The sequence below is a fragment of the Chanos chanos genome, chromosome 6, assembly GCF_902362185.1.
Source record: "Chanos chanos chromosome 6, fChaCha1.1, whole genome shotgun sequence".
In the NCBI taxonomy this organism is placed as follows: Eukaryota; Metazoa; Chordata; class Actinopteri; order Gonorynchiformes; family Chanidae; genus Chanos; species Chanos chanos.
Window position 1 is genome coordinate 42,867,365 of NC_044500.1, and position 23,723 is coordinate 42,891,087.

At 41.2% G+C, this 23,723-nt stretch overlaps 1 protein-coding gene across 6 annotated transcripts; it reads right to left on the bottom strand.

The window, feature by feature from the left end:
- Positions 1-7,132: 7,132 nt before the first annotated feature.
- zmynd8 (zinc finger, MYND-type containing 8) lies at positions 7,133-23,595 on the bottom strand. Of its 6 annotated transcripts, none has more exons than XM_030777103.1 (21): positions 23,525-23,595; positions 18,203-18,273; positions 17,518-17,663; positions 16,029-16,172; positions 15,262-15,375; positions 13,972-14,064; positions 13,755-13,842; positions 13,595-13,650; positions 13,083-13,160; positions 12,677-12,792; positions 11,924-12,420; positions 11,408-11,548; positions 10,918-11,076; positions 10,133-10,690; positions 9,372-9,681; positions 9,244-9,332; positions 8,606-8,808; positions 8,343-8,423; positions 8,182-8,260; positions 7,768-8,007; positions 7,133-7,655 (listed from the first exon to the last, which is right to left on the bottom strand). In XM_030777103.1, the coding sequence occupies exons 1-21, from the start codon at positions 23,536-23,538 to the stop codon at positions 7,480-7,482; spliced, it is 3,453 nt and encodes a 1,150-aa protein (XP_030632963.1). In that variant the 5' UTR covers positions 23,539-23,595; the 3' UTR covers positions 7,133-7,479. The 6 variants fall into 6 exon arrangements, with proteins under 6 accessions (XP_030632963.1, XP_030632962.1, XP_030632964.1 ...); XM_030777102.1 differs by having other exon boundaries at positions 16,029-16,250; XM_030777104.1 differs by lacking the exon at positions 11,408-11,548.
- Between the last annotated feature and the right edge of the window lie 128 nt (positions 23,596-23,723).

Genomic DNA, 23,723 nt, shown 5'->3' on the forward strand with positions numbered 1-23,723 from the left:
TTGAGGACTTTTGTGTGTTTGTATTCTGTTTCACTGAGTTATTTTTAACATGGAAGTGACGTTATTCAAACAGCGAACAGGTTGTGCATCTCCGGAGGCATTACTTCTGGGGAAAATAAAGGCACAGTGGGACACGCTGACAAGCAGACGCATGTAGGAATAACTGAAATCACTCTGCCTAATCATAACCAATGCTTGAACTAGACTCTACATTTAAGAGAGAGAATAATAGGTCTTTTGGGTGTACAGAACCAAAGGCAAAACTAAGGCAGAGTAGAGACTGGTTTAGAGCTGTATAAATCACGGGTAGTTTAAGTGGAGAATTCCACCTTTTTTTTGCTTTCCTTTTTTTTTTGAAAGAACCAATAAAAACAATCATATTTTGCAATAAGGTGAGCGAGACAATAAAATATTCTGTGTCATTTCAAACTATCTCATTGCCACTACCCAACGTTACTGCCATCTTTATGCTAATCAACATATCAACACTAATTTTGAAACTAACACATGTGAACACTGTCATTACTCTGGTAGAAGGTGACCTCACACTTTCTGTTACTTTGCAATATTATTTCCGAAGTAACTTTAATGCTGTGGTAACAGGCGCCACACAGGACTCGTAATAATAACATTTTAATTTTTTTTTTTTAAATAAACAGTCACCCCACACACTGTTTGATGGTCTGAAACAGCATCATACTTTAAGCTATTCATGCAGGATAAAATGAAGTACTCTACCTGTTTGTGCCGACCAGCTCTGCTCTTCTGTGAAAAGGGTTTGGTCCTCTTTTACAGCAAATGGCGGTCCATTAACATCACAAAGGGAGTCTGTCAAAGAGCAAAGGGCAAGGGCAGTTAGCCAAATTAACTCCAGTAACGGTTACAACAAACACCATGTTCATATTCAGATTCTCTCACACTTGTTCTGACACAATTATTTTCACACAATTACTGTTAAACTTGGGCCTGTTAATGAAGAGGACACAGATCAAACTAAAGCTGATAAGGCCAAAAATAAAATGGGGGAAAAACCAAAAAGCAAAACACAACACACTGCGTCATAATCGGATATTTGATATGTTAACTTCCACAAGGAGGCATCAGAAAGGAAGTTAGGGACTGCCCTTGGTTCATTAATGTTCACTACAGGGTCACCATTAAACAAGAACACACTGCCTTCATCCATTAGGGTGGCTTTCTCTCCCCCTCAACAATATTTCATAAATGTGGTAAATAATCTGTATGCTTGAAGAGGGTTTACGAAATAGGCATAAAGAAATTTCAACTTAAACCATTACATCATGGTGTCTGAAGAGCTGTGGTTATTCATTCTTTTAAACAGGCAATAAACAAACATGTAGCGAATCATCGACTTAAACAGACCTCTAGGATATTACAGCTGGTTAGGTCAAGCTGATTGAGGCAAGCCAAAAAAAAAAATCTGTTGTACCAAGAAAAAACAGGTGGCTTTCATTCCTCACTGAAGTGAAAAGGGAATTAAATCTATGAAGGAATCTCTGTAAATGCACCACCTTTAAATCTGGGGTATCTAGCATATCTATCACTGAAGCACAGCGAACGGGAGGAAATGAAATCCTTCTTTGATTTTTATCAAAACTTCGATGACCTACTCAGGCTACTCATAGAGGGTACGCTAAACACCAAAATGCTAAATCGACCCTTCACAGAAATTACGCTTGTAGATAGGTCACCAAAAACAACAGCATGATCAGTAAGGCCATTTTGCAGGCAGACTGTTGGGGTCTCGCTGATACAAATGCCCATATAATATGTACTAAAGACAAAACTACATATGTAGGTCGAGTTTCACAGGTTGGAAACAACTGAGTCTATAACGCTTCTTACAGAGCATGATACACGCATTTAATTACAGAATCCTTGGGAAAATATATCACCTATAAATCACCGAAAGGTCTGTTTTGTAAACCAAACTCACTGGACATTGTGTATTTTAAATCTGTAGCTTAGTTCCACCATTTACAATTTTAATTACTGATCCCACTCACTGCTAAACAGTGACAACAGCAAAGGAGCAGTACTGGGAGTCAAGGACGGATGCAAGTTTATATAAAATTGTTAAGAACCCTTCCATCTACAATGTAAAGCTACGTAACTTCAATCTGCTAAACAACACAGAAAAACCTCCTCTACTAGCTTGGTTGTCCGCATGTCCAAGATAAAAATGTACGTCCTAGCAAGTTCCATGCGCAAAAAAGTATTGTTTAAAAAGCGCGTAAAAAAGGGTTAAAAAAATAGGCAAAGTGAAACATTCCTAGGGAATCATATAAACTAAAACTTTGTACTGAATTCCATTCCGTCTGTGATAGGACAAATACGGTAAAACAATTTAAACAAAGCAATTCAAATGCCGGTGATGAATTTCGCAATATTTACGAATAGCTTTACAAATAAATAAATAAAATAATCAGATAACGAAGGCCCCGATAATCATTTTGCTCATTTCTCTGGCTCGCATGTCACCACATTTAGGTCTCTGAGATATACTACACTTACCAACGACAACAGTTCCGTAATTAGAGACGTTACGGACCTTCTCAAAATGCATCCCTTAATATTCCTACTGCATATTTAATAACTTCATATGCTCACTAACATATAAGAAAATAAATGCACGAATACATAATGAGCAGACAGCAAAACGATCGAACGAAAATAAGTGTGTACTGAATGTAATCTGAATGCACAAAACGGTCCCTGTCCACGACAATAAAGTGTTTGTTTTAGGGTAGCTTATATGTCAGTGTATTTGCATGGTCTACAATTCTACCGGCGAGCTGAAAGAAGGCCTAACATTAAGCAGGTTCATGTACCGAACATGAACAATTCATCAACGCTTCTACTCACAAATTCACCAAAAAAGGGGCTTGGGTAGGGCGTGTGAACGGTTATTCGTGGCATCAAATCATTACTTAGCCTTAGCTTCATAGTACCTATAAGCAAGCGCAGTGGCCATTTTGAACCATCATGATGTAAGAAGCGGCTCCACTGATCCAAGTATTCGATTTACACCTAGCTATGAATTAAAACTACAACCGTGCTATTCATTCAGCCAACTAAAAATAAAGTGACGCCAGATAAAGTGACTATGGGGGTTGCGAATTCCGATTAATAAGCAAGTAATAGTCATGCGCCAGACATAATCACACCGTCTCGTAGTCACGGATCAGAACACGTGAGAGAGAGGCTGGTTTGGCCTCGGATGAGCTACTGATCGCAGCACATGCACAAATTCAAAATAAAACAAGATATATAAAACTAATCCGGCGAGCTATGGATGTTTAGTTATGGTATCCGTCGAAGCTAACTTTTTCAAGTAACACTACATACATCACTAATACCTACAAACATTGTGGTCACTTAATACCCGAGTTGCTAACGTCAAGTGAGCCAAATTAGCTATTCAACGGCTACATGGCATTCATGATAAGAGTGAACAGAGAAGCGTTGTCAACCTGAAACACCGTGGATAAATACCATTGTCAAGCCTGTATATACAGACGTATGTGAAAATTTGATGACATTACATAGAGTTGTTACGATACAATATTCGTTGTCCGAACGGTTTTATGTCATGCTCAACACACGCGTTCAACAAATACAGTGACGTACAGTAACGTTATGTACAACTACCTCTTCCTTACAAACATGTGCGTATACACATAAACAAAGCACGCTATCAATAATGTTGAGTCAGTAAGCAAATACATTTGACACGGCAGTATGGCTTCGTTTAGTGTATCGCTCAAAATAAAGACTACACGGTTTCTTTGCCAATGTGAAGTGTTATGCTAGCCGTGGCAGCCATTAATCACCATAGAGACACAGTTTAATTACTATACGTTGTCGCTGTCACATGCTTGCTTGAGAGATAAGTCTTAATTCGACATGAATCTTTAGCTCTGGTGACTAATGTATGACTCGTTTGTGCGCTGCGGCTAAATTTGGTGTACTGCGTGTATATTTCATATTCCGTGGCGCCATTAACGCAGACTGGCTAGCCCAGCTAACGTTATCTTATGCAGCTTGTTCAATAAGGTAAGACAGAGCATGGAGATCGCTTTCTATTTGTTTATTTTCCAGACACATCAAAAGAGATGATGAAGCACTTCAAAAAATTCCTCCAGTCCATGCATATCTCCTAATAACTGGCGGTCACGAACGTACTCACTTGTTTTCCTCGTCTCTTGACAATCACTCTGTCCTCGAATTTAAGTTCTATCCTCCATTTTCTCTGTTCTGTGATGGCGAACTAAGATTGACTGCTGTTGAATGGATAATCTATGGTCTTGTGGGTACGGTTCAGATTCGCAATAGCGCCACTACAGGATGGGGGAGACATCGAATTTGATATAGAAGAATTTGTGATTTACTGGACACACTGTGAATAAATTAAGTTTATGTGCTCTTAGAAATCTTGTCTACCAATCTTGCGTAGAGCTGAATTTTTCTTGAAGAATCCTATTTTAAATGCACCAAACCTTCCAGACATTTGCATTTTTCGCTTGGAATGGTATTCGACAGAGTAATGTAAAGGCAGACAACTTTCTGACAATGTGACAACGTACGAAAGGTAAAGCATGTAATATCTATTTTCTATCTTTTATCTCTAACAGTGGAACTAAAAACGTTGAGTAGGTTTATAAACCGTTTAAATATTTCATAAAACTTCCAAAGTGTGTCTCTTCGACGGTCAACATTCATTAAAATAGTTTCTCAATGCACAAAACAGAACATTATTTAACCATTCGGCAGCTAAGATATAGAAAAAAAATGAGCAGATGAAGAATGAAAACATTTATGTAGCTTTTCCTCCCAGAACATAATTGCGTCCTGTTAAATAATTATCTATAAAATCTGATTGTAGCATACCATTTGACTACGTGCGAGTTTCTCATTTCTTTTCATAGTCTGCGATACAATTACCACGTCCGTATTCATTCAAAGTAAATGTAATGGATTTAATCATTATATTTATCGTAAAAGTATAATGAAAGTCAAGCGTTAGCAAACCATGTCTGTTGAATATGCTGTTTCAAGTGATGCGAGTGATGTCCAGTTTTTTTTATAATAACGCCCTTCCTTTTGGCGTCCTCTTGTAACAGGGCACAACTGAGGAGCGCATGCACTTTGGCCAGAGAAGCCCATCGCTGATGAATTTAAATGACTTTTTTCCCCTTAAGAAAAGACCTTTTTGTTTTTATTTATATATAACCAAACCTACTTTCAAACACAAAAAATCGAGCAAAGTGTAATTATTTCGTCTTGCCCTAGTCTAAAAATAGAAGTAGCTAGCCAACTTCATTCACACAATCCGTATAGTTGTTATGAAAGCAAACCCTGGTATCACGTACAGCGGTATCGCATTTGTACATGTAAATAGTCCATAAAATCTAACTGCATGCGTTTTCACGATATGCTTGCACTTTGTGTCTTGTGTCTGTACCACGGTTAAAAACCTATAGCCGACTTCATCTCTCCTAGAGGCAAATGAACAATCTTCTCAAAGACCATTCCATTTGGAGCACCAAGTACATGGACAGAACAGTTACATTCTTACACCACCATCAGCTCACAAGGATGAGACACCTGCAGTGAATATTGTACAGCTCAGGAAAGAATTCACCTCTATAAACACACGCGACTCAACTGATCAGCATGCTGGTGAGCTTCCCAGTTGGTTACACTAGGACTAGAGCAAAATCCTAATGAAATACTTCATGGCAGGGCCTGGGTTGCTTAATCCCGAAAAAAAAACTGAGAGTAACACTGAAGTAAGACCACCATTTTTTTATTTACAATATGTAAACATTTGTCTTTCTCCTTGAAATATACAGTCACCTCTCTTGGGATTTTTATACACAGTACGGAGTAATACAAGCTAAAGTATATAATTTTAACAGTCACTTCTTTGTAGAGCGTCAGCCTGTTTTTATGGGTAATAGTGTATGAAAAGTATCATACATGTTGATCACTCACACCTTGCTCAAGTTAAATAATCATAAATTGGGTAAATGGACCAGAATTCTACTATTATCTGTGCAACAGTTAACATTTTTTTTATTATTATTATTATTTTTTTTTTAGAAATGCTAAATCATGAGCAGGTCTGTATCAGTCAACATCTATAGAGAGAGTGGCTAAATGAACAGTCCACCAAAACTAAAAGAAGGTTTCAGTGACAGACCAGTGTGCTTGAACAATCAAATAAGATTAACACCATGCACCAAACAGGTCAACATTGTGGAGCCACAGTCTGAATGGTCTGATAAAAAAAAGAAATATATATATATATCTGCAGAAAACATCCATATCAAGGAAACACTGGTTCCTCCAGACCACAAATATGGAGCTGAAATATGGGGACAAACAGGAACAAGAAAGCAAAATAAGTATGTTGAATAATATTTTACTAATAAAGATTACATTTATTTTTAATCCACCGCTGTACTATATATAACCATTGATTTAGTCTGACTTAAATTTTTAAGTCAGAATACCACACGCACACGACTGGATTTGTTGTTGTACTGAACACTGTGAAAAACAGAAAAAGCAAAGATTTGCACAATTGTTGGGAATTCTGAAACCAAGTGCCCTCATATATAAATATATATATGTGTGTGTGTGTGTATTTTAATCTGACCAATCATGTTTCAAACAGGAAAGATACTTAAACCAACCAAAATGTAGACAATATTCAAATTGTATCATTCATCACATTGATCTTGTCAGGGTTAGGACCACTGTCATCCGTCAAATGTAATGATATTTCACTTGCAGTAGATATCATTACAGTTGACATGGTAATCACAAAATGCTATGTGTATGACAAACCGAAAACAAACAAACAAAACAAAAAACATCTGAACACATTCTTGATACAAAACTCTTTCTTGTACGGTTACATTTCCCACTTCTTTAATTTACCAAACATTTCTTTATAGTGCATAAATAAACATAAATAAATGGCATCAGATGCTCAGAGAAAAACACAACAATACCAACACCATCACAATGTAAAAAAATTAAAAAAAAATTGCATACTCACTTTTTTTTATTTTCATTCAGTTCCACTCACCCTCTCATGAAAAACTCACATATAAAGAAAGAACAGAGACTGCAAACAGCAGTAATTATTTTTAAGACTAGAACAAAATACCACCCAGTAGTAGTTTTAATGCAAGGCCTCAATGCTAAACATGTGCTGAGCGACACATTAAAAGAAATGGTAAGATGGCCACAGGGCAAAACATAAGTTTTTGACACAAAAATAAAAAATCGAATTGTGCCAAAACCACAACTTGGCAAGACCAATGCTAATTCAATTTAAAAACAAAAAACAAAACAAAAGGTCATTGTAGTGAACAATTTGAACATGGTTATATACATAATCGATACAGGTGTAAGTGCTGTCACATATGGGGAAGGGTGTCTGCACTATGACAGACTGACAGTTACACTGTCCTTGTTTTTGTCCACGTCACAGTCCTTGTCTGTGGGTGCGGCTGTGACGGCATCTCTGGGTGAATCTTGGCCTGTGTTGGGCTGCCCTGTCGCTTTGTTTGACACCTCTGTGCTCGACTCTGTCTCGGGCTCTTGCTGTGAGGACGTTGCTGAAATGTAAAAAAAATTATTTAAGTTAAAAACTACAATTCATTGTGAGCTACTTTCCCGTGCTTTTAAACTGCTTAAAGCTGTGTGGCCGACAGACAAGCTGTGTCTTACCTGACTGCGTGCAGGACTTCATGTGTTCGGGCCAGTGTGCCTGCTGACAGGGGTAGTCACAGTAACTCGTGTTCCAGCAGCAATAGAAAATGGCCTCCTTCTTACAGTTGGCACACCACTGCTTCTTTTTGGTCTCGTCTACTGCCTGCTGTTTCTCAACTTCCATTTGCTTCTTCACCTCGGCCACTAACCGCTCCCTCTCTTGTTCTAGACTCTGTCTCATCTCTGCCATGGTCAGCTCTGTTCAGACGACACATACAACTTTCTCAATTGCTCATCCATGAGTTTAGTTCACTGTTATAAAATCAGAAAATCTCACTCCTGAATAATCTTTGCATTGATTTTTTTATGACTTGTGATTGAATCATAAGTGCCATAATGTAATGATATGATAGGGATAATAACATGCCACACCTAAATTGTGCTTCATCTCTGATAACTCTTGTTGATGCAGCCACTGAAGTTTTTCGATTTCGATTCGCAGCCGTCTGATCTACAAGACACGGAGAAAACACTTTTCTTTCATCTGCGTGCAGTAATTAAGTCCTGTGGAGATATTTTGAGCGAACACCAACCTCTGCTATTGTGTTTCCTGAAGTGCTTTTCGAAAGGTCATTGTACAGTTCGGTCACTGTTCCTTTGATTGTATCCATTATCTGTTGACATAAAGAATACTGAAGATGAAATAAGGTTTTACTTTTATACACTGACATGAAAGAGATCATTGAAAAAACTGTCATTTAATATACTTTCAATTTATCACTGTTAATCAAATCCTGTCTGTTTTCACTCATTTTAACTCTAAAAATGACACCGGCAGAGGCGTCAGATGGCTCACTTTGTTAGTGTACTTGGCAATATCTGCTGCTACATCTGCAGAGGTTGTTGGGATCTGGAAGTCTCCCGTCACGGATGAAGAGGAGCAAGAGCCGCTAACTGTGCTTCCAGGAGCCGCCATCACGGCAGCAGACACGGGCGTGGTGGTCACCAGGGTAACAGCTGATGTGGATGTACTGTGTGGAGTGTCTTTCTGCTGGACGGCTGTGAAGCGCAAAACTTAGACTTAAAAACGAGAGACTACCGTCAACAGACAAGGACTATTAAATGTTGTTTTTTTCACAAAAAGATTACCTGACTCCTTTTTACGCTATGCACCCCACTCACCCAGTGCATTGTCAAACATTGGTAATAACCGTTAAGGACAGTTGGATACAGATATCAAACAGGATGGATTTCTCATAGTCATAAACTAGAGAGAAAACTTTGTACAGTACGACGGGGTGTATACTGGGCACAGCAAAAAGGAAAAAGCTGTAATGGAGGTCTCCACTCCATCATGTTCACTGTTTACGCTAAGCCCCAGTCAAAGGCAGGAAGCTCAGTTTATCCTGTTTTAGTTCTTATTATCATGTTTCTAAGTATACAGTTTCCTGTAGGAGAACCACTTGAAGCCATTATTGCATCTGTTGCTTCTACCTTTGACAGCCTGTCGCGTTTGGTAGCGCGTGCTGGAGGAAGGCTGCTGAGCTGAGGAAGAGGAGGAGACCTGAGCCTGCTGGTTCTGACTGCGCTGGGGAGGTGACATTATCTGTGCCTGCGCGGACGGCTGCTGGTTCTGCTGCTGTCTCTGCACCTTCTGCATGTGCCACTTCTGAGAGGACGTCTGGAACTTCGTCCCGGGGTTCCAGACCATAGCGCGTTGCACCACAGGCACCGTCTCCCTGGGGAGCAGGGGCCGCTGTTTCTTCACGGTGTTGGTCGGGGTGGAGCTGGGGGTGGCAGAGGGTGTAGAGGTAGGGAAGGTGGAGGAAGGGAAGGTTGTGGTAGGAGCAGCGGTGAAGGAGACCATGTTCACAGGGATAGTCATAGGGGACTGAGATGAGTCTTTGCTGCTAGGGGCGGATGATAGGGCTGCTGTGCTCTGAGGTTGGGTTAGGCCACTTACAGTTGTAGGGGCTTTACCTGCAAGACAAAAAGAACTGTTAGCCTCTTAACAAACAGAAACAAGGTCCACCGATGTCAGGCTGCTCATATGCATGATACACCATATTTCTCATAGTTTGATCACATTGTGCAATGTATGGTTCGCATTGGCTATGGAGAGTCTAATCTCAATAGATGCACACTTTAACGGTCAATTTAAATTTATTTATTCATGAACCGAACTAGGAATGTGGGTGTAACTAACAGCTGAGTGGAAAATAACTGACATTGAAATAAGTAAAAGTCTAAGGTGACAAATGTGAAAATTGTTCTAGGGAGTGAACGTTTTGTATAGATGCTGTATAATAAAACCAGAAATGAAGCTGTATTTATTTCGTATAAATGCAGCTATTCATTTCAAAGCATGATATCACAGGCTTACCATCGGTCTTTGAAGCTGCGGACTCTTTGAGGGCGGCAGCCGTAGCCAGGTCTTTTCTGCTCCTCTTCCTGTCTCTGGCCCCTTGGTCCTCGCCCAGATCGATGACAAGCTCTCTCTCTGAGTCTGAGTCCACATCCGCCCCTGGCGGGGAGGGCTTCCTGCCGTCTTCTGGCGTTTTGGGCTTCTCTCTGGTCGCCGCTGGCGGAGAGGAACCTTTGGGCCTCTCGGTGGGCTCTTTGTCGGGGTCGACGCTTTGCGTCTCCTTAGCCGGGGAGTCAGCCGTGCTTGGCTTCTGAGCTGTCTCCCCTTTGACCGTTCCACCCGCTGTATCGGCCTCCGCGTTCCCGTCCTTGTCCTCGTCAGGAGACGGAGACCCTTTGGGTTTCTTCTTGGCGGGGTCCTTGTCTGCTTTCTCGTCAGCGTTGCTGTCCTGGCCGGCCTTTGGTTTCTGCTCCTCGTCGCTGGCATACTCACTGTCGCTGGAGTCAGACTTATCTGAGTCCTCAGAGTCACTGTGCTCCACACCTTTATAAACGTCCTCACTTATCTCATCTATACCTGCACAGGAGGACGTACAATACGGAACGTGTACTGTATTAGGGATGAAGACACAACCAGGACAGGTTTTAAGCACCTCAAATGCTTAATTACCGTTTGACCCAACAAATACACAATCACAGGTCATAAGAATAAATATGGACATTGAATGAACTACGTTCCCCAAAAAAAAAAGTTCAGAATTTGTGATTGTTGAAGAATGTTTCTTTGAATGCTTTTGGACTTACCCAGCTGGGCTTTGCAGCTCTCTATGGTTTTATCCAGGTTGAGCTGGAACCTGCTGCGGATCTGTCTTTTGGGGGAGGTGAGGACAGGCTGAGCGCCTTGCTGCTGCTGCTGGACAGTCTCGCTCAGTTCCTTCAGATCCATCTCTGCTTTACTACGATCTGTCACACATTCAAAATCACACAGCGTAAAACAACAGCGCCTCGCTGCTTTATTGACTCCTACGACAGAACGTTCATTTCCGAAAATCTGAGACGTGCTTGATCTCATTTGTCTCAAGAACAAAGGCAAATGGATATTATTGATCAAACTAAACAGATGTTTTACTTTTGTAAGATTAATGAGAGATAATTCAGCATATTAACACTGGTAAATTGCCTGGGCAGTCCTTAAACCTTCTCCCCTTTATTGTTTGTTTTAAAGCTTGGGTTTTCTTCTCCCCATTCACGCACCCACTCACATTTAAATAATGAAATAGCGGCTGAAGCTGACCTAAGTTTAGATTAAGGATGCTCCCGGTGCCGGAGGTTTTCTCCTGTTTGGGAACAACAGTACTGGGAGCAGGAGAGTGGAATGGCTTGGGGCTGTCCATGGCACTACTTGTCAGGCCTGGTCTTGGAGGAGCAGGTGATGCTGTGAGATAAAGATGATTATCAGGATGATTTAAACGGACACATTTTGTGTTCTTGCATTTGTGTGACTGCTAATATTTAAAACAACGGTGTAGAACCCACTGCGAACTATAGGGTAGACTTTGTGACTAAATAATGTTTGGTTGTCTCTTGGTCTCGTTCATTTAAAAAATTTCCACAACAACTTGCTTTATAAATGGTATTGTGAATATATGAAGTCATAAGAAGTTGAAAACTATTTAAAAAAAAAAAGTTGAGGTTCCAGGAATAATCTAATGTGTAACACGTAGGGGAGTCAAACTGCCATCCTAAACGGTTCGTACACTCCGTCTGGCGTCAGTATGATAAAGTTAGAGGCGATGGTTGTCTTTGGTACCTGTGCAGTCTAAAGACTCCTCCCCGGTGCTGTAGTGAGAGAGTGGAACCCTGGCCTGGCTTTTCTCTGCTGTTTCCTGCTCTCCATCTGAGCCGGTGTGGGCAGATGAGTTAGTGCTCATTGGAGAGCGAGGCATTTCCGTCAAAGAGATCCTCCGCCCCGTGCTTCCGCCTCCGCTTCCACTGGAGAGCATGCTCTTACCCACAAGCATCTTTGGAGATGCAGTCATATCGAAGCTAAACTTGATCTTTTCCTGTTTTTCGGGTTTGACTGACCCAGCACCGGGGTTAGATGGATCCAGAAGCATCTGGAACTGATTGTCGGGAGTGTAGGGTGTACGAAAAGGGGCGTAGTTAAAGACACCGAACTTTTTGCGGATATTCTCTACATAGACTTCCATCTCCTGCATAGCGCTATTGAAGATGCTCTTGGTCTTTTTCACCGAAAACGGAATCTCTTTAGACATGAGGTAGCAGTTATTGATTGGGACCCACGCTCTGAAAAACGAAAAGCCCAATGACTTTAGGGCAAGAGGATGCATTTTGATGAAGGTCATATGACAGATCAACTGATGAACGTCAAAGGTCAAGACAGTGTTAACGAATTTTTGGAACTAAACATCCAGTTAATCTGATAATACCGTAACCTGAATGAATACTGTGTATAAGAGATCGTGTGGGAGACGTTACAAACACATACTAACATGCATTGTGTTTTGACCAGTTTTTGGATGGTCTCAGGGCGGTCTCTCACCTGTCATGCTGACCAAAGAATCGTGCATCCACCTGTCCATCTTTGTCTCTTAACGCTTTGGCAGGCCAGAATGGAAACCCCTTCAGTTTTGCCCACACCAAGGGATGGGGGTTGCTCTAATTAAGCCAAAAAGGTTTAAAATATATCATTTTTATATACTATGTATATTACATATACAGGTTTTGCTCTCACATATCCTGAAACTGAACTGCATTAACTGCATTGAATTAATAAGAAAAACATTTTACAATGGGATGTGTCCTTATTAAAATGAGGATCAGTCTGACTGTGAAAACTTAAAGGGGGTGTGGCCTCTAAGCATTGTATGTGACGATATACAATTGAAGTCTGTTTATAAGCCTTAGTTTGAAGATAAAAATAAGACGAAGTTCAAGGCCCCGCTTACACATGGTTCACAGAACCAGTTATCCCTCTTTTGGCAAGCTGAGAGGTAACACTCTGGACAGACTTCAATCTCATTCATCTGTTAAAAAAACAAAAAACAGAAAAAAAACATGGACTATATGGCTTCAGTCACATAGCACTTTCCTAAAAAAATGAAACATTCAAAGCTAGGTTATAGATGCTCTTTAATCAAAAGTAATATTTTACAGCTATTATGTGGAATCTTGTACTTTGATCATAGTATCTTTAGGTTGTGCTCTATTAGGAAGCCCTAATGAAGAACAGCTTTCTAATGCTTCTATAAATTGTTGATTAGCCGTTTGAACCAACTGCAATAATCTCTGTCCAGTACAGAGTAAACGGCCTAATGTTTAATGAACTGATCTGGTTTAGTCTGGAGTTCATGTATCACTGGTGAATCTATTGTGTATGTGTGCCCATCATTAGGAACGTCTTAAAATCTGCGACTGAAGTAAAGGATCTTCATGGAGAGGATGTAAAAGATTTACTCACTTCGTGTTCACAGATTTTTACGATCACTTTTGCTGTCGCAGTAAGTTTATGATTGCCTGGAAAAAAAAAAGAGCATCAGTTTCAGCGTGTGTGAAACATACAGCTTTGTAAACAAAAACCCCCCCCACAAAAAACAAAAACCTATTGGTCAGCTACCAACCTCCATTATAGATAATGCAATTATGTAAAATCCACTTTACATCAGCCAAAAAAGCCTCTGTTGAGCCGTAAACTTTCTTCTTGATATTCTGAGGAGTGAAGGGTGAGGAGTAGAGGGATTACGCAATGCTTTAACAATATCGGCAGTGAACAAACACATACGCACGCAAGGATAAACTTTCAATTTTAGGGTCAGGTGCATTCGTAGTCAGTGTTACCTTCTCTAATGTACAGAGGTCCATAGGATGAAATATATACTCTGCATAATCGGGATGTTGCTCTAGAGACACCGGCTTCTGGAAGGGTTCCGTCTGGAAAAGAGAGACAGAGCGAGAGAGAGACAGAGAGAGAGAGAGAGAGAGAGAGAGAAAAACCAGAGGATCAACTGACACGCTTTGATAAATGTACCCTCACTCATTCTTTGCACCATCCCTCACTAATACAACACACAAACCACAGGCCGGAGACAAACAACAGAAAAACTATGACTCAACACGACAAACCTCACACCACACGTTCCAAAGAAGAGGGGAGGTAAAGAAAAGAAGGGTTTGGTGGGAATTAAAAAAAAAAAAAAAAGAAAAAAAAGAGAGAGAGTCTTTTCTGAGGTTATGTGTGCGTTTACCCAATTAAAAGTCTTTCTCTGCGCAGCGGCGGCATGGGGAGTGTGTGATGATGAACGAGCTTGGTCCTGTAAGAGAGCAGATGGGGAGCTGTTTCCTCACCAATAACTGCCCCCTGCCTCCTCCTCCTCCTCCCCCCGCCCCCCGCCCCCGCCGCCCCTCCACCCACCTCCCCAAACTGAGTCAACGCCAGTGTGACCCGTCCAGCTACGGCTCTTAGGACGCTGGACAGCTCAAAGTCTTTTATTTCTCTTTTTTCTTTCTTTTTTTTTAAAGGAAGGATTCTGAAGGTCAGGGAAGTAGAGGTCATTTTTTTTTAGGGAGGGCTACGCTCTATAGCACGCTAGGATAAGGCCATAGACTAGTGATGAGTAAGACAGCTCCGGAGACTCACAGATCTCATCAGATTCTGAGCTGTAATTGCTGCCAGTTCCTAAACTTTCGTTTCACTTTGTGAAAAATGAAGGGTTTTGTTCTCTTTACAGTAAAAAGCTGAGCTGTTCAAAGCTTATTGTACGTATATTTAAATATGAAGACAAACCCCACCGAAATGCACTGAAGACTGAGTCAAAAAATGTCTGGAAAACGCGCATGGAAATTGACTTTCTCCAGAAATGTCAGAGTGTTAAATTATGACTGAAATGCATCCAAACCAAACCAAAAAAAACAACATACAAACAAAAAAAAACAAAAACGTGACCATTATTGCTGTGAGATGAAAAGTAGCAAAGTGTGGCAGAGAGTTTTCTATCGCACATCATCTGTTAGCGATACGCCCCGAGTATGATCCAATTCCTCTGGGTAAATGCCACAGCACATAAGACAAGCCCAGATGTTCAAGCGGATTGATCAGTTAAGATTGAGGAGGTCTGTCGGAGCACTTACACATGGTTGTTTCATCTTCTGGAGTGCAAACTTAAGCAGGTAAGAGAGCTGGTCTAGTGTTAGCATCGTCATTGCTTTACTCTGAGTCTCTATACACTCTGCAACTGTTATTTTCTGAAAAGAAAAGGCAACAGGGGAACAACGTAAGCTACATACTCCATTACATTATAACAGACAACCGGTTCAATTCACACACGCCTCTCTGTCCAATTTTACTGGAATACTGCACTAACACACGCGCGCTAAAATTTACAAAGTAACTACCTAGACCTCGCCTGGCTGAATTTGCCGCATTACAGGACTCTACCTAGGGTGGATCACGCAAAGTAGGATTTCTCAGTTTGCCAGATAACTCGTCTCCAAATTTGTGTCCAATTAGAGTGTTCCTCAGCTATTTTTCATTTTGGCAACAGTTATAAAGCTAACTGCGAAATCCTTTATCAAAGTTCAAAAGTTGAATATTTTAATATGTACCACTCAATGTATATGTGCAAATATTGTAAGTATGCGTACAAATCTATGTGCTATATACACTACGACATAATACTAGTTAACATTTTTACATTAAAAAAACAAACAAACTTGATATCCACTTAAAAAAAATTGTATCCACTTACAGTTTTTGGAGCAATAATTCAGCTCCATTCCAACCTCTCAACAAACATTTGTTTTTTGGGGTTTTTTTCTTGTTTTTTTTTTTACAAAAGTAAATCTCCTAAAAGGAGCATCAGAAAAGACACCCAGAGTGCGTGAGGGTGAGCGTGTACCTCACACTCGGGGCAGAACCAGTCACCCTCCGGTTCTGCGGCCAGTTTCAGGCACTTGGCGTGGTACACGCGTGGGCAGAGCTCACAGCAGAGCACCTGGCCCTCCCGGTGACACACCCAGCAGTAGAAGTCATTCCTCCCGTCCTGCGGTACAACATCAACAGGGTCTGTGGTGAGTGCTGGCTGCTTCACATAGTAAAAGGGACCATGTCTTAGTTCAGACTGAAATGCAGGCAAGAGAAACAGAGGGTTGGGGGTTTCAAAACACAGGCATTAGAGATACGGCACATAGCATAGACGCACAAGGGGGGTGCACAAATGAACGACAGGTCTGTGCAACGTCAAATGCAGACTGTGACTAGGTTTCAGTTTCGGGTACCTAACAATTAAACATTCACGTGAATGATGTTTTCTAAAGCTTTCTATATGATGGATAGTAAAAAAAAAAAAAAAAAAATTCAAATGACACTGGATATCAATTACACAGTCTGTGTTTGTGTTCACATACTTGTAACTCGCAAGGTTGCAGCCTATTTAATTTCCCATAACAATCTGAGTAATTATAGAAAATCATTCTCAGTAATATAGACTACAGCCAGAAGAGAGCACATGCTTCACCTTTGTTGACTTATCATCGTATGAGTAACGAAATATTGATAAACAAAGTCAAATAGCTCACGAGAGGCACAAATGCCTTAGCCATTTAAGTCAATGATAATATTATCACTTTATCTCCACGTGTGTGTATGTGTGTGTGTGTGAGCACGTTTCACACAGGGCTAAGGAGACTTTCGCATCCATAGATAAGAATGAGAGATTACTCAATCATTTTACGAGGATTCAAAACAAGGTAGCCTGGGAAGCCTAACCTTTCCAAAGGCTATAGATTCTCTACAGGAATACAGGCTCATGAGCTGAGGTGAAAACTGGTTCCTGTATTTGATTAATGCCTGCTAAAGCATGCAGCCCAAGGCCTGTGATTAATGATGGAGGCCAGTGGGGCAGCAATGCTACCGGAAATGAGCTAATAAACGAATGGCACTAACAGTGCGTGTGCAATAGATATTGGTAATATCAACCGTATTTTTCCAGGGGTTTTTTTTTGGACCTTTTTTTGTTTGTTCCAGAACGGTATGAAGGAACCCGATTACTCGCCCACTTAAAATGTGAAGCGTGCACAGTGGTTCAGCCACGCAAGACGAAGGCCACATTCAGCAGGCTAGTTAGCGCAAAACTTAACTACAGTGCGTGGCATCCGTTTTTTTTTGCGTTTGCATGTCTAAATGCCGAACCGAATGTCTTAAACACTGACACTTAAAATATATGTATTAAATGAAAACTGCAACATGATGGATCATAAACCAGTGGGTTTTTTTTTTTTTTTTTTCTAGAGCCAGACTGTTGATCTATTTCGAAGAAAAAAATAACTACACAGACTGGAGAGTGACGTTTAGTGAAATCTGAGGAGCTGTGTCAGGGGATGCTGCACCTGGTCTTTGCTGCTGTTGACTGCACCTGGTTTCCTCTTCTTTTTCACCGGGCTGGGGGATGACTCTGAGGGAGAGTGTCCGTTGGAGGAGTGAGGGGGGCTGGGCACCTTGCGTTTCGGGGCAGTCCTCTCTACCGTCCCCACGTCTGCAACTGCAAAGGCCAAAAGCCCAAAGTCAACACGCTAAAAGGGCCTTGGAAGTCTTTTCCGTGGCTAGGCTGGCCGCAACAGCACATGCAACAGGCCAAAAATACGCTATATAAAAACTGTTTCACTGTACAAGAACTGTTATCTCTAGAGTTTCTTTGACTTTTAAAACAAATAGGCCATATGTGCTTTGGTTTTAGTGACTGGTTTGAAGCATGTCTACGGTTCACGTATCCACAAGGCAGAACCTACATATAACCATTGAGCTGCATTATAAAATGGTGTTGTGAAATGGACCAATGAGAGGACCAGATGGATATGCTACAAAGCATGATTTCTCAGTTTGCTGAATAACCATGAGATCTCTGAGACATAATGCGTTATAATATATGTTACTCTGGTTGCATTGCGGATCTTGAGCCAAGTATGTTTTCAAACAGCAAAAGGGGATTACTCATCCAGTTACTTCAGAGATACTCAAAGATATTTTTACAGGTGGGTGAACCTATTTCCTCAGCATTCAAAAACATTCAGTCACCTCTGGATCGTGTTGAGATCTCCATCCCCTCAACCACATCCGATTCCACCTTCACCTCCTCTTCAGCCAAACTGCCACACAGAGCAGAGCATATCAATGAAATTCAAATTTTAATGCAAACAATTCTTATAAAGTGTCAGAAGAGGATTCTGTTGTCTATGTCACACTGTGCCAACACTGTCCTGTAAGGGAAATTTGGAGTCCCCTGTAATGAGAGTTGCTAATTCTCAGAGACAACAAACTTCATATGCGATGAATCGTTTCCCTTTATTACATGCACAAGGGAGAAGTACACCTCAGAGATGAAGTGCAGTTCTCACTGAGGTTAAGGAGTACAGAGCTTTTCTGTGAGGCAAACTTCCAAGGACATGTGTGGGGGTATACAAGATACTTTTTCTCATGGAGCACAGGATAACTTGGTGTTCGCTCCCAGGCGGTGCAGACACACAGAGGACTTGTCTTCTACGTAGTCAGTGCTCATTGCTCTAACACACAGATACAATTTGCAGCATATAGTAATCAAGCAAGCACAGGTTGATTGATGCACAATGTTAATACTTCATCATGACAATAGTCATGAAGCACATTTTCCTTCTAAAAGTTACAATCATAATGCAAAGCGCTATTTTTCCCACAATCCTCAGGTAAAAACGCATGTCCAAAAGAAGCTTTGCTGAACTGTAGTGCCACAGTAGCAGGTACAACAACGGTTGGGTTAGTCTGCCATACAAAGAGAAACGGTGCCTTAAACTGAAAGTATTTCTGTTATGAAACTTCAGTTACCAAATGTCCATTGACTATTGGCAGACAGAAAGGAGAGAGAGAAAAAAAATGCAAATTCTTCGATTCAGTCCAGAGGTCTCGGATCTCAGGATCTCGTTCAGAATAAATATTTTCAGTGCTGTGAATATAACAGACAGGGGATGCTTAGCAGTGAAAGAATGTCTTGTACATTAGCTTCACAACCGCGCGTCTCACAGTGGGCTTGCTCTTAATAAAGCTTGTCTGTTCGGCCTCGAATCCTAATTGGACACAAAGACCTGCTGCCTGCCTCGGCTGTAATCATAAATCAGCGTTGGTTAACTGCCACAGAGAACCGAGCGCTTCTATTGCGGGAATGAAATCTTCATAGCGTTTGATCTTTAGGAGAGGAAGCATGCAAAGTAGATTAGGGCCTGGTGACTGGATATGGAAAATGAGGGATCTGAAATCAAAAAGCGGTGGAGTTCATTTTGTTACCTATGTTATTTTGAGCGCATGCTAAAAAATAAGTTGCATAATTGCCCATAATTACTTAACCAAAAATAATATTACACAGTCGCAAGACACCATGTAATTCATTTTAGTAATTTTGTGTAAGCTTTACAGTTTGTATGTACGTTGCCGTGGGGTGGGGGATTTAATGAATTTCACTATGCAAAAGATGAAATGCTCTTTAAAATTGATCTCAACAAATACCTATGTGGTACCTAAGAGGGCAAAACTAGAACATTTTGTTCCAACTGGTTGTTGTCTATGACTCCAAAAAAAAAAAAATTCATCAAATCCTACAAGAAGAAGATGAAGGTGTGGTGTATAATTACAGAACCAATGCATAGCACCAACATTAGACATGTTGTATCTATGAAAAAAAAAAACAACAATCCTGAGTGTGACTTTGAAGCAGAGACATTTTCTGATGAAGGCATCTTTAAGACAACCACTGGTACTCGTTACCCAAACACGCAGAACGTCATGGTCGGCAAACGGGATCGACTCCTATTAACGCTAGCTATGAGCGGGAAGGGTGTTTTTCACGGATGTAAGAACGTAGGACCTACGCAACACGTCATTAGATAAAGTAAAGCCTCTAAACCAATGGTCTATGGAGGGCAGCTCCATCCTGGTGCTTTACTAGTGCTACGACTTGAGGATTCAGCAGAGGGCACGGGCAGGGGCTTAAAACCGATCCAATTTCAATTTCAGAACCGGCACAAGAGCTTGTTACCTATCCACAAAATGAGATTCTGCTCCAACACACGCTGTGATCCACAAAGTCAGCCATTCGGCAGTCTGCCTGAGGAGAGAGAGCCAGCCCTACTGCTGCTCCATCTCCATCTCATCCACAAGCCCTGGTTACCATCATGTGCATCCACCTTGTCAAACAGCTCTCAAGACACAAAGATATTTCCAGTAACCAAAGCATTATTTTTCTGTCAAGCAGAGTCAATGTACAATCTGCTTCAGATACTAAACGTGGTGCCAATAGCAAAATGACGCTCTCCTTGTATTATTCAGCCACGCAAATGCTCTAGCTGCAGAATCAGAGATGAGCCGATTCTGTTTCATAGGGTTTTTTTTTTTAAATTTATGATGCGTTAATACAGACAGCCCTGAAACCTCAGATAAGATCCAGGCTGAGGTTGAGCGCAACCTCTCCTTCTCAAAGCATGTCTCTTGCTCTCTCTCTCTTGCTTTCTCCCTCCCTCTCTGCATCTCTGGGGGAGAAAATGACAGCACACACAAACACACACACACACATATACACAGACACACAGCAAAAACATCTGCAGAGACTGTACAGTTGTTTGCCATCTTGGCCTGCTCTTCTATCCCACCCTGCATGCATTGTCCAGCTCAGCAAAAAAATCCATTTCCCCTGTTATTCAATCAATATTTCGCTGTATCTCTTCCAAACCTTCATGATATCAAACCAACAAACAGTATATTACACAAATCACCCTTGTTCCATCTACACAATCTCTACCATTATATCCATAATTCAGTAGAAAATAATTCACACAGAGTAGCATACCTTTCTTTTCTTTACGAGCAAAATACACAGATTCTTCAGCCTGGATCTCTGTATTTTTTTTTTTTTTTCAATTATAAGGCCTTTTAGGGATGAGACAAAAGGTGCAGAAATTTCCAGAAGGGCCTTGCTCTCCCTGCTGCTCTCACTGCGATTGTCAATCTTTAACCTCAGCTGTGAGCTACGGATTGGTTTGAGAGCCACACGGAGGCGCCTGATTGGGCGCCAGACGTTGTGTGCCACACAGGCTCCCTTCTCCCCTCTCTCTGCTCAGATCCACTGCTGCAATGCAGGGAGGGCTTTTCTATCCACTATCAAAATCCTCAAAAAACACATTCACTTTCTCCCTCTCTCTTTCTCTCGATACCAACACACACGGCTCCTGTGTGTGTGTGTGTGTTTTTTGATGAACACAGGGTGTGTGGTTCTGCCCCAGGATAATACAAATTAGATAGCTTCTCTGTCTTCTCCACAGCTTTCAGCAGTTTTTAGGCGTCCATTTTGAGAACATTCCTTGCTTGCTGTGTCAACTGCTGGAGAATTGCTAGAGACCAAAAGCTGCTTCCCAGTAGACTGGCACACAGGAATGCAAAGAGACAGAGAGAGAAAGACAGAGAGAGAGAGAGAGAGAGAGAGAGAGAGAGAGAAACAAAAGCCTGGAAATGTCTCAAGCTTCATAAACAGATTCGATTCGGAGTATCTCCAGATCTCTCACCTTCAACTGATTACGTTATGTCTTAGCATTTGGCAGATGCCCACAAATCGAACCCTAAACACAGAAAATAATTCCAAGCACAGAATGTCTGAAAATACCATGACAGAAATACAACAAAAACAATTAATACAACCTCAGTTACTACTTATGTATGTTATCACAGCAATATAGAAACTAATAAGACCATTAACCACACATATGTGTATTGGCTTTGTCATTGTGGCCATTTTTTTATTATTGCTGTCATTATTAACATGATTTTTTTTTTCTTTTTTGGTCAGCCCAGACAATGAGGTTATATAAACCAAAAATCAGGTCAGAAATAGCTTTCGACTATTCTCCTCACAGTGCATTAAAAAAAAAAAAAGGCAAGACAGTGCCCATTTATAACCGTTAATAACAGGTTACACAGGCACGGGAAAACCACAAATTTAACAGACGTGTTAAGACTAAAGCGAGTAACAAACACTCTGTACAAAAGCAAACCGTCTATAAAAGACGAGATCAAAGGGCCTATTCTCTAATCGCTTCAGATAAGTCAGCCTCTCTCTCAAACGGATTGCAGACCATAACACAGTCCATTTAGGACACTGATATCCCGTAGCATTCCAGACAAACAAGCAGAGCCACAACGTTTTGGCTCGTGAAAGTCTGCAACCGAGGTAACTTTACACTCCCCGTGCCCTTGCGGACGGTTTTTTTGGCCCTCTGTCTCTGAAGGCAGGCAAAACACGAGCTGCTTCTTTTTTCTTCACTTGTCCTAAACTAATCCTCCTGGAAGACAGAGCCTGAACTCCAAAACGAAACAGATCAGTCAAAAAAGAAAGAGATCACCTATGTGTGTGTGTGTGTGTGTGTGTGTCAGAAAATATTAGCCTAAATCTGCTTAAGTCTGAGATGGTACTTATTAGCAGTTTTCATTTGAAAAGCTCTAGCTTCCTGTCCTCGTAGTTCACATACACATGCAAAAAAAACGCTGGGGCCTGGGTGTAAAAAAAGGGAAGCTCTATGTAATGGCTTCCAGCTCATACCAAACTAATCCCTGCAATTTGACAGATCTATAAGGCCTGCTGTGCCCCCCCCCCCCCCCCCAATAATCCACACGGACACAACTGGTCAAATCTGAGACTAAACTAGTTATTCCTGCAAACAGAAATGGACAGAATCATAAATGTACAGAGGTAAAGTCTCTGTAATAATGGGTTACCTTCTTGTCATGCTACTTTCTTTGATAAACAAAAAAAGAGGGGGAAAATAAATAAAACACGCCTTCCAAAATGACTAATCAAGACAACACAACAGAGTCCCAAACGTTTCAGTCCTAGCACAGCGTCAACCAGAACCCTGAATCACACTTCTGATTACAACGTTATCTGTGGTACAGTTTAGTCTTACGCCCTCTGCTATCCACTGGCCTTCCATTTTGAAATGCCTGGCCTATGACAGAGGAAGCCCTGAGACCTCACTCACTCCCTAGTCTCTCAGCCTCTCAGCCTTGCTCACCATTTCATTAAGAGCAGAAAATGCAGGGTGAAAGTATTTGCTTCTGACATGGTCGCCTCAGCACTAACTCTTTTTAAGCCATGTGATCCTAAGGGTTCCCACAGACAGCAAAGAAGAGAGAGAGAGAGAGAGAGAGAGAGAGAGAGAGAGAGAGATTGCTGTGCTGTGGACTTGCCAGGCTCCAGTTCCCTGGTGTGGGGATAGGCATTTTTCCCTCCTCCAGAACAAGAGCTGTATTTTTTTTTACGTTACAGATATTTAACATTAGCAGGTAGGTTAAAGAGGAAGTGAAACAATAAAAATTCAGGCTTACCTCTGTGGATGCATGGCTAAAAAACACAGTGTGTTATGTCAATGCTTATTAAAACATGGAGGACAGCCCTCAGCCCTCACTGTGAACAGAGCAAAGCCTCGACACTTCAGGCTAGCCGATTCAGCGGCCTGATAAAAGCTCTGCTGTGATTGGCCTCTTTTCATTGACAGGATGTAAGACTGCAGCTGAGTGGCTGAAA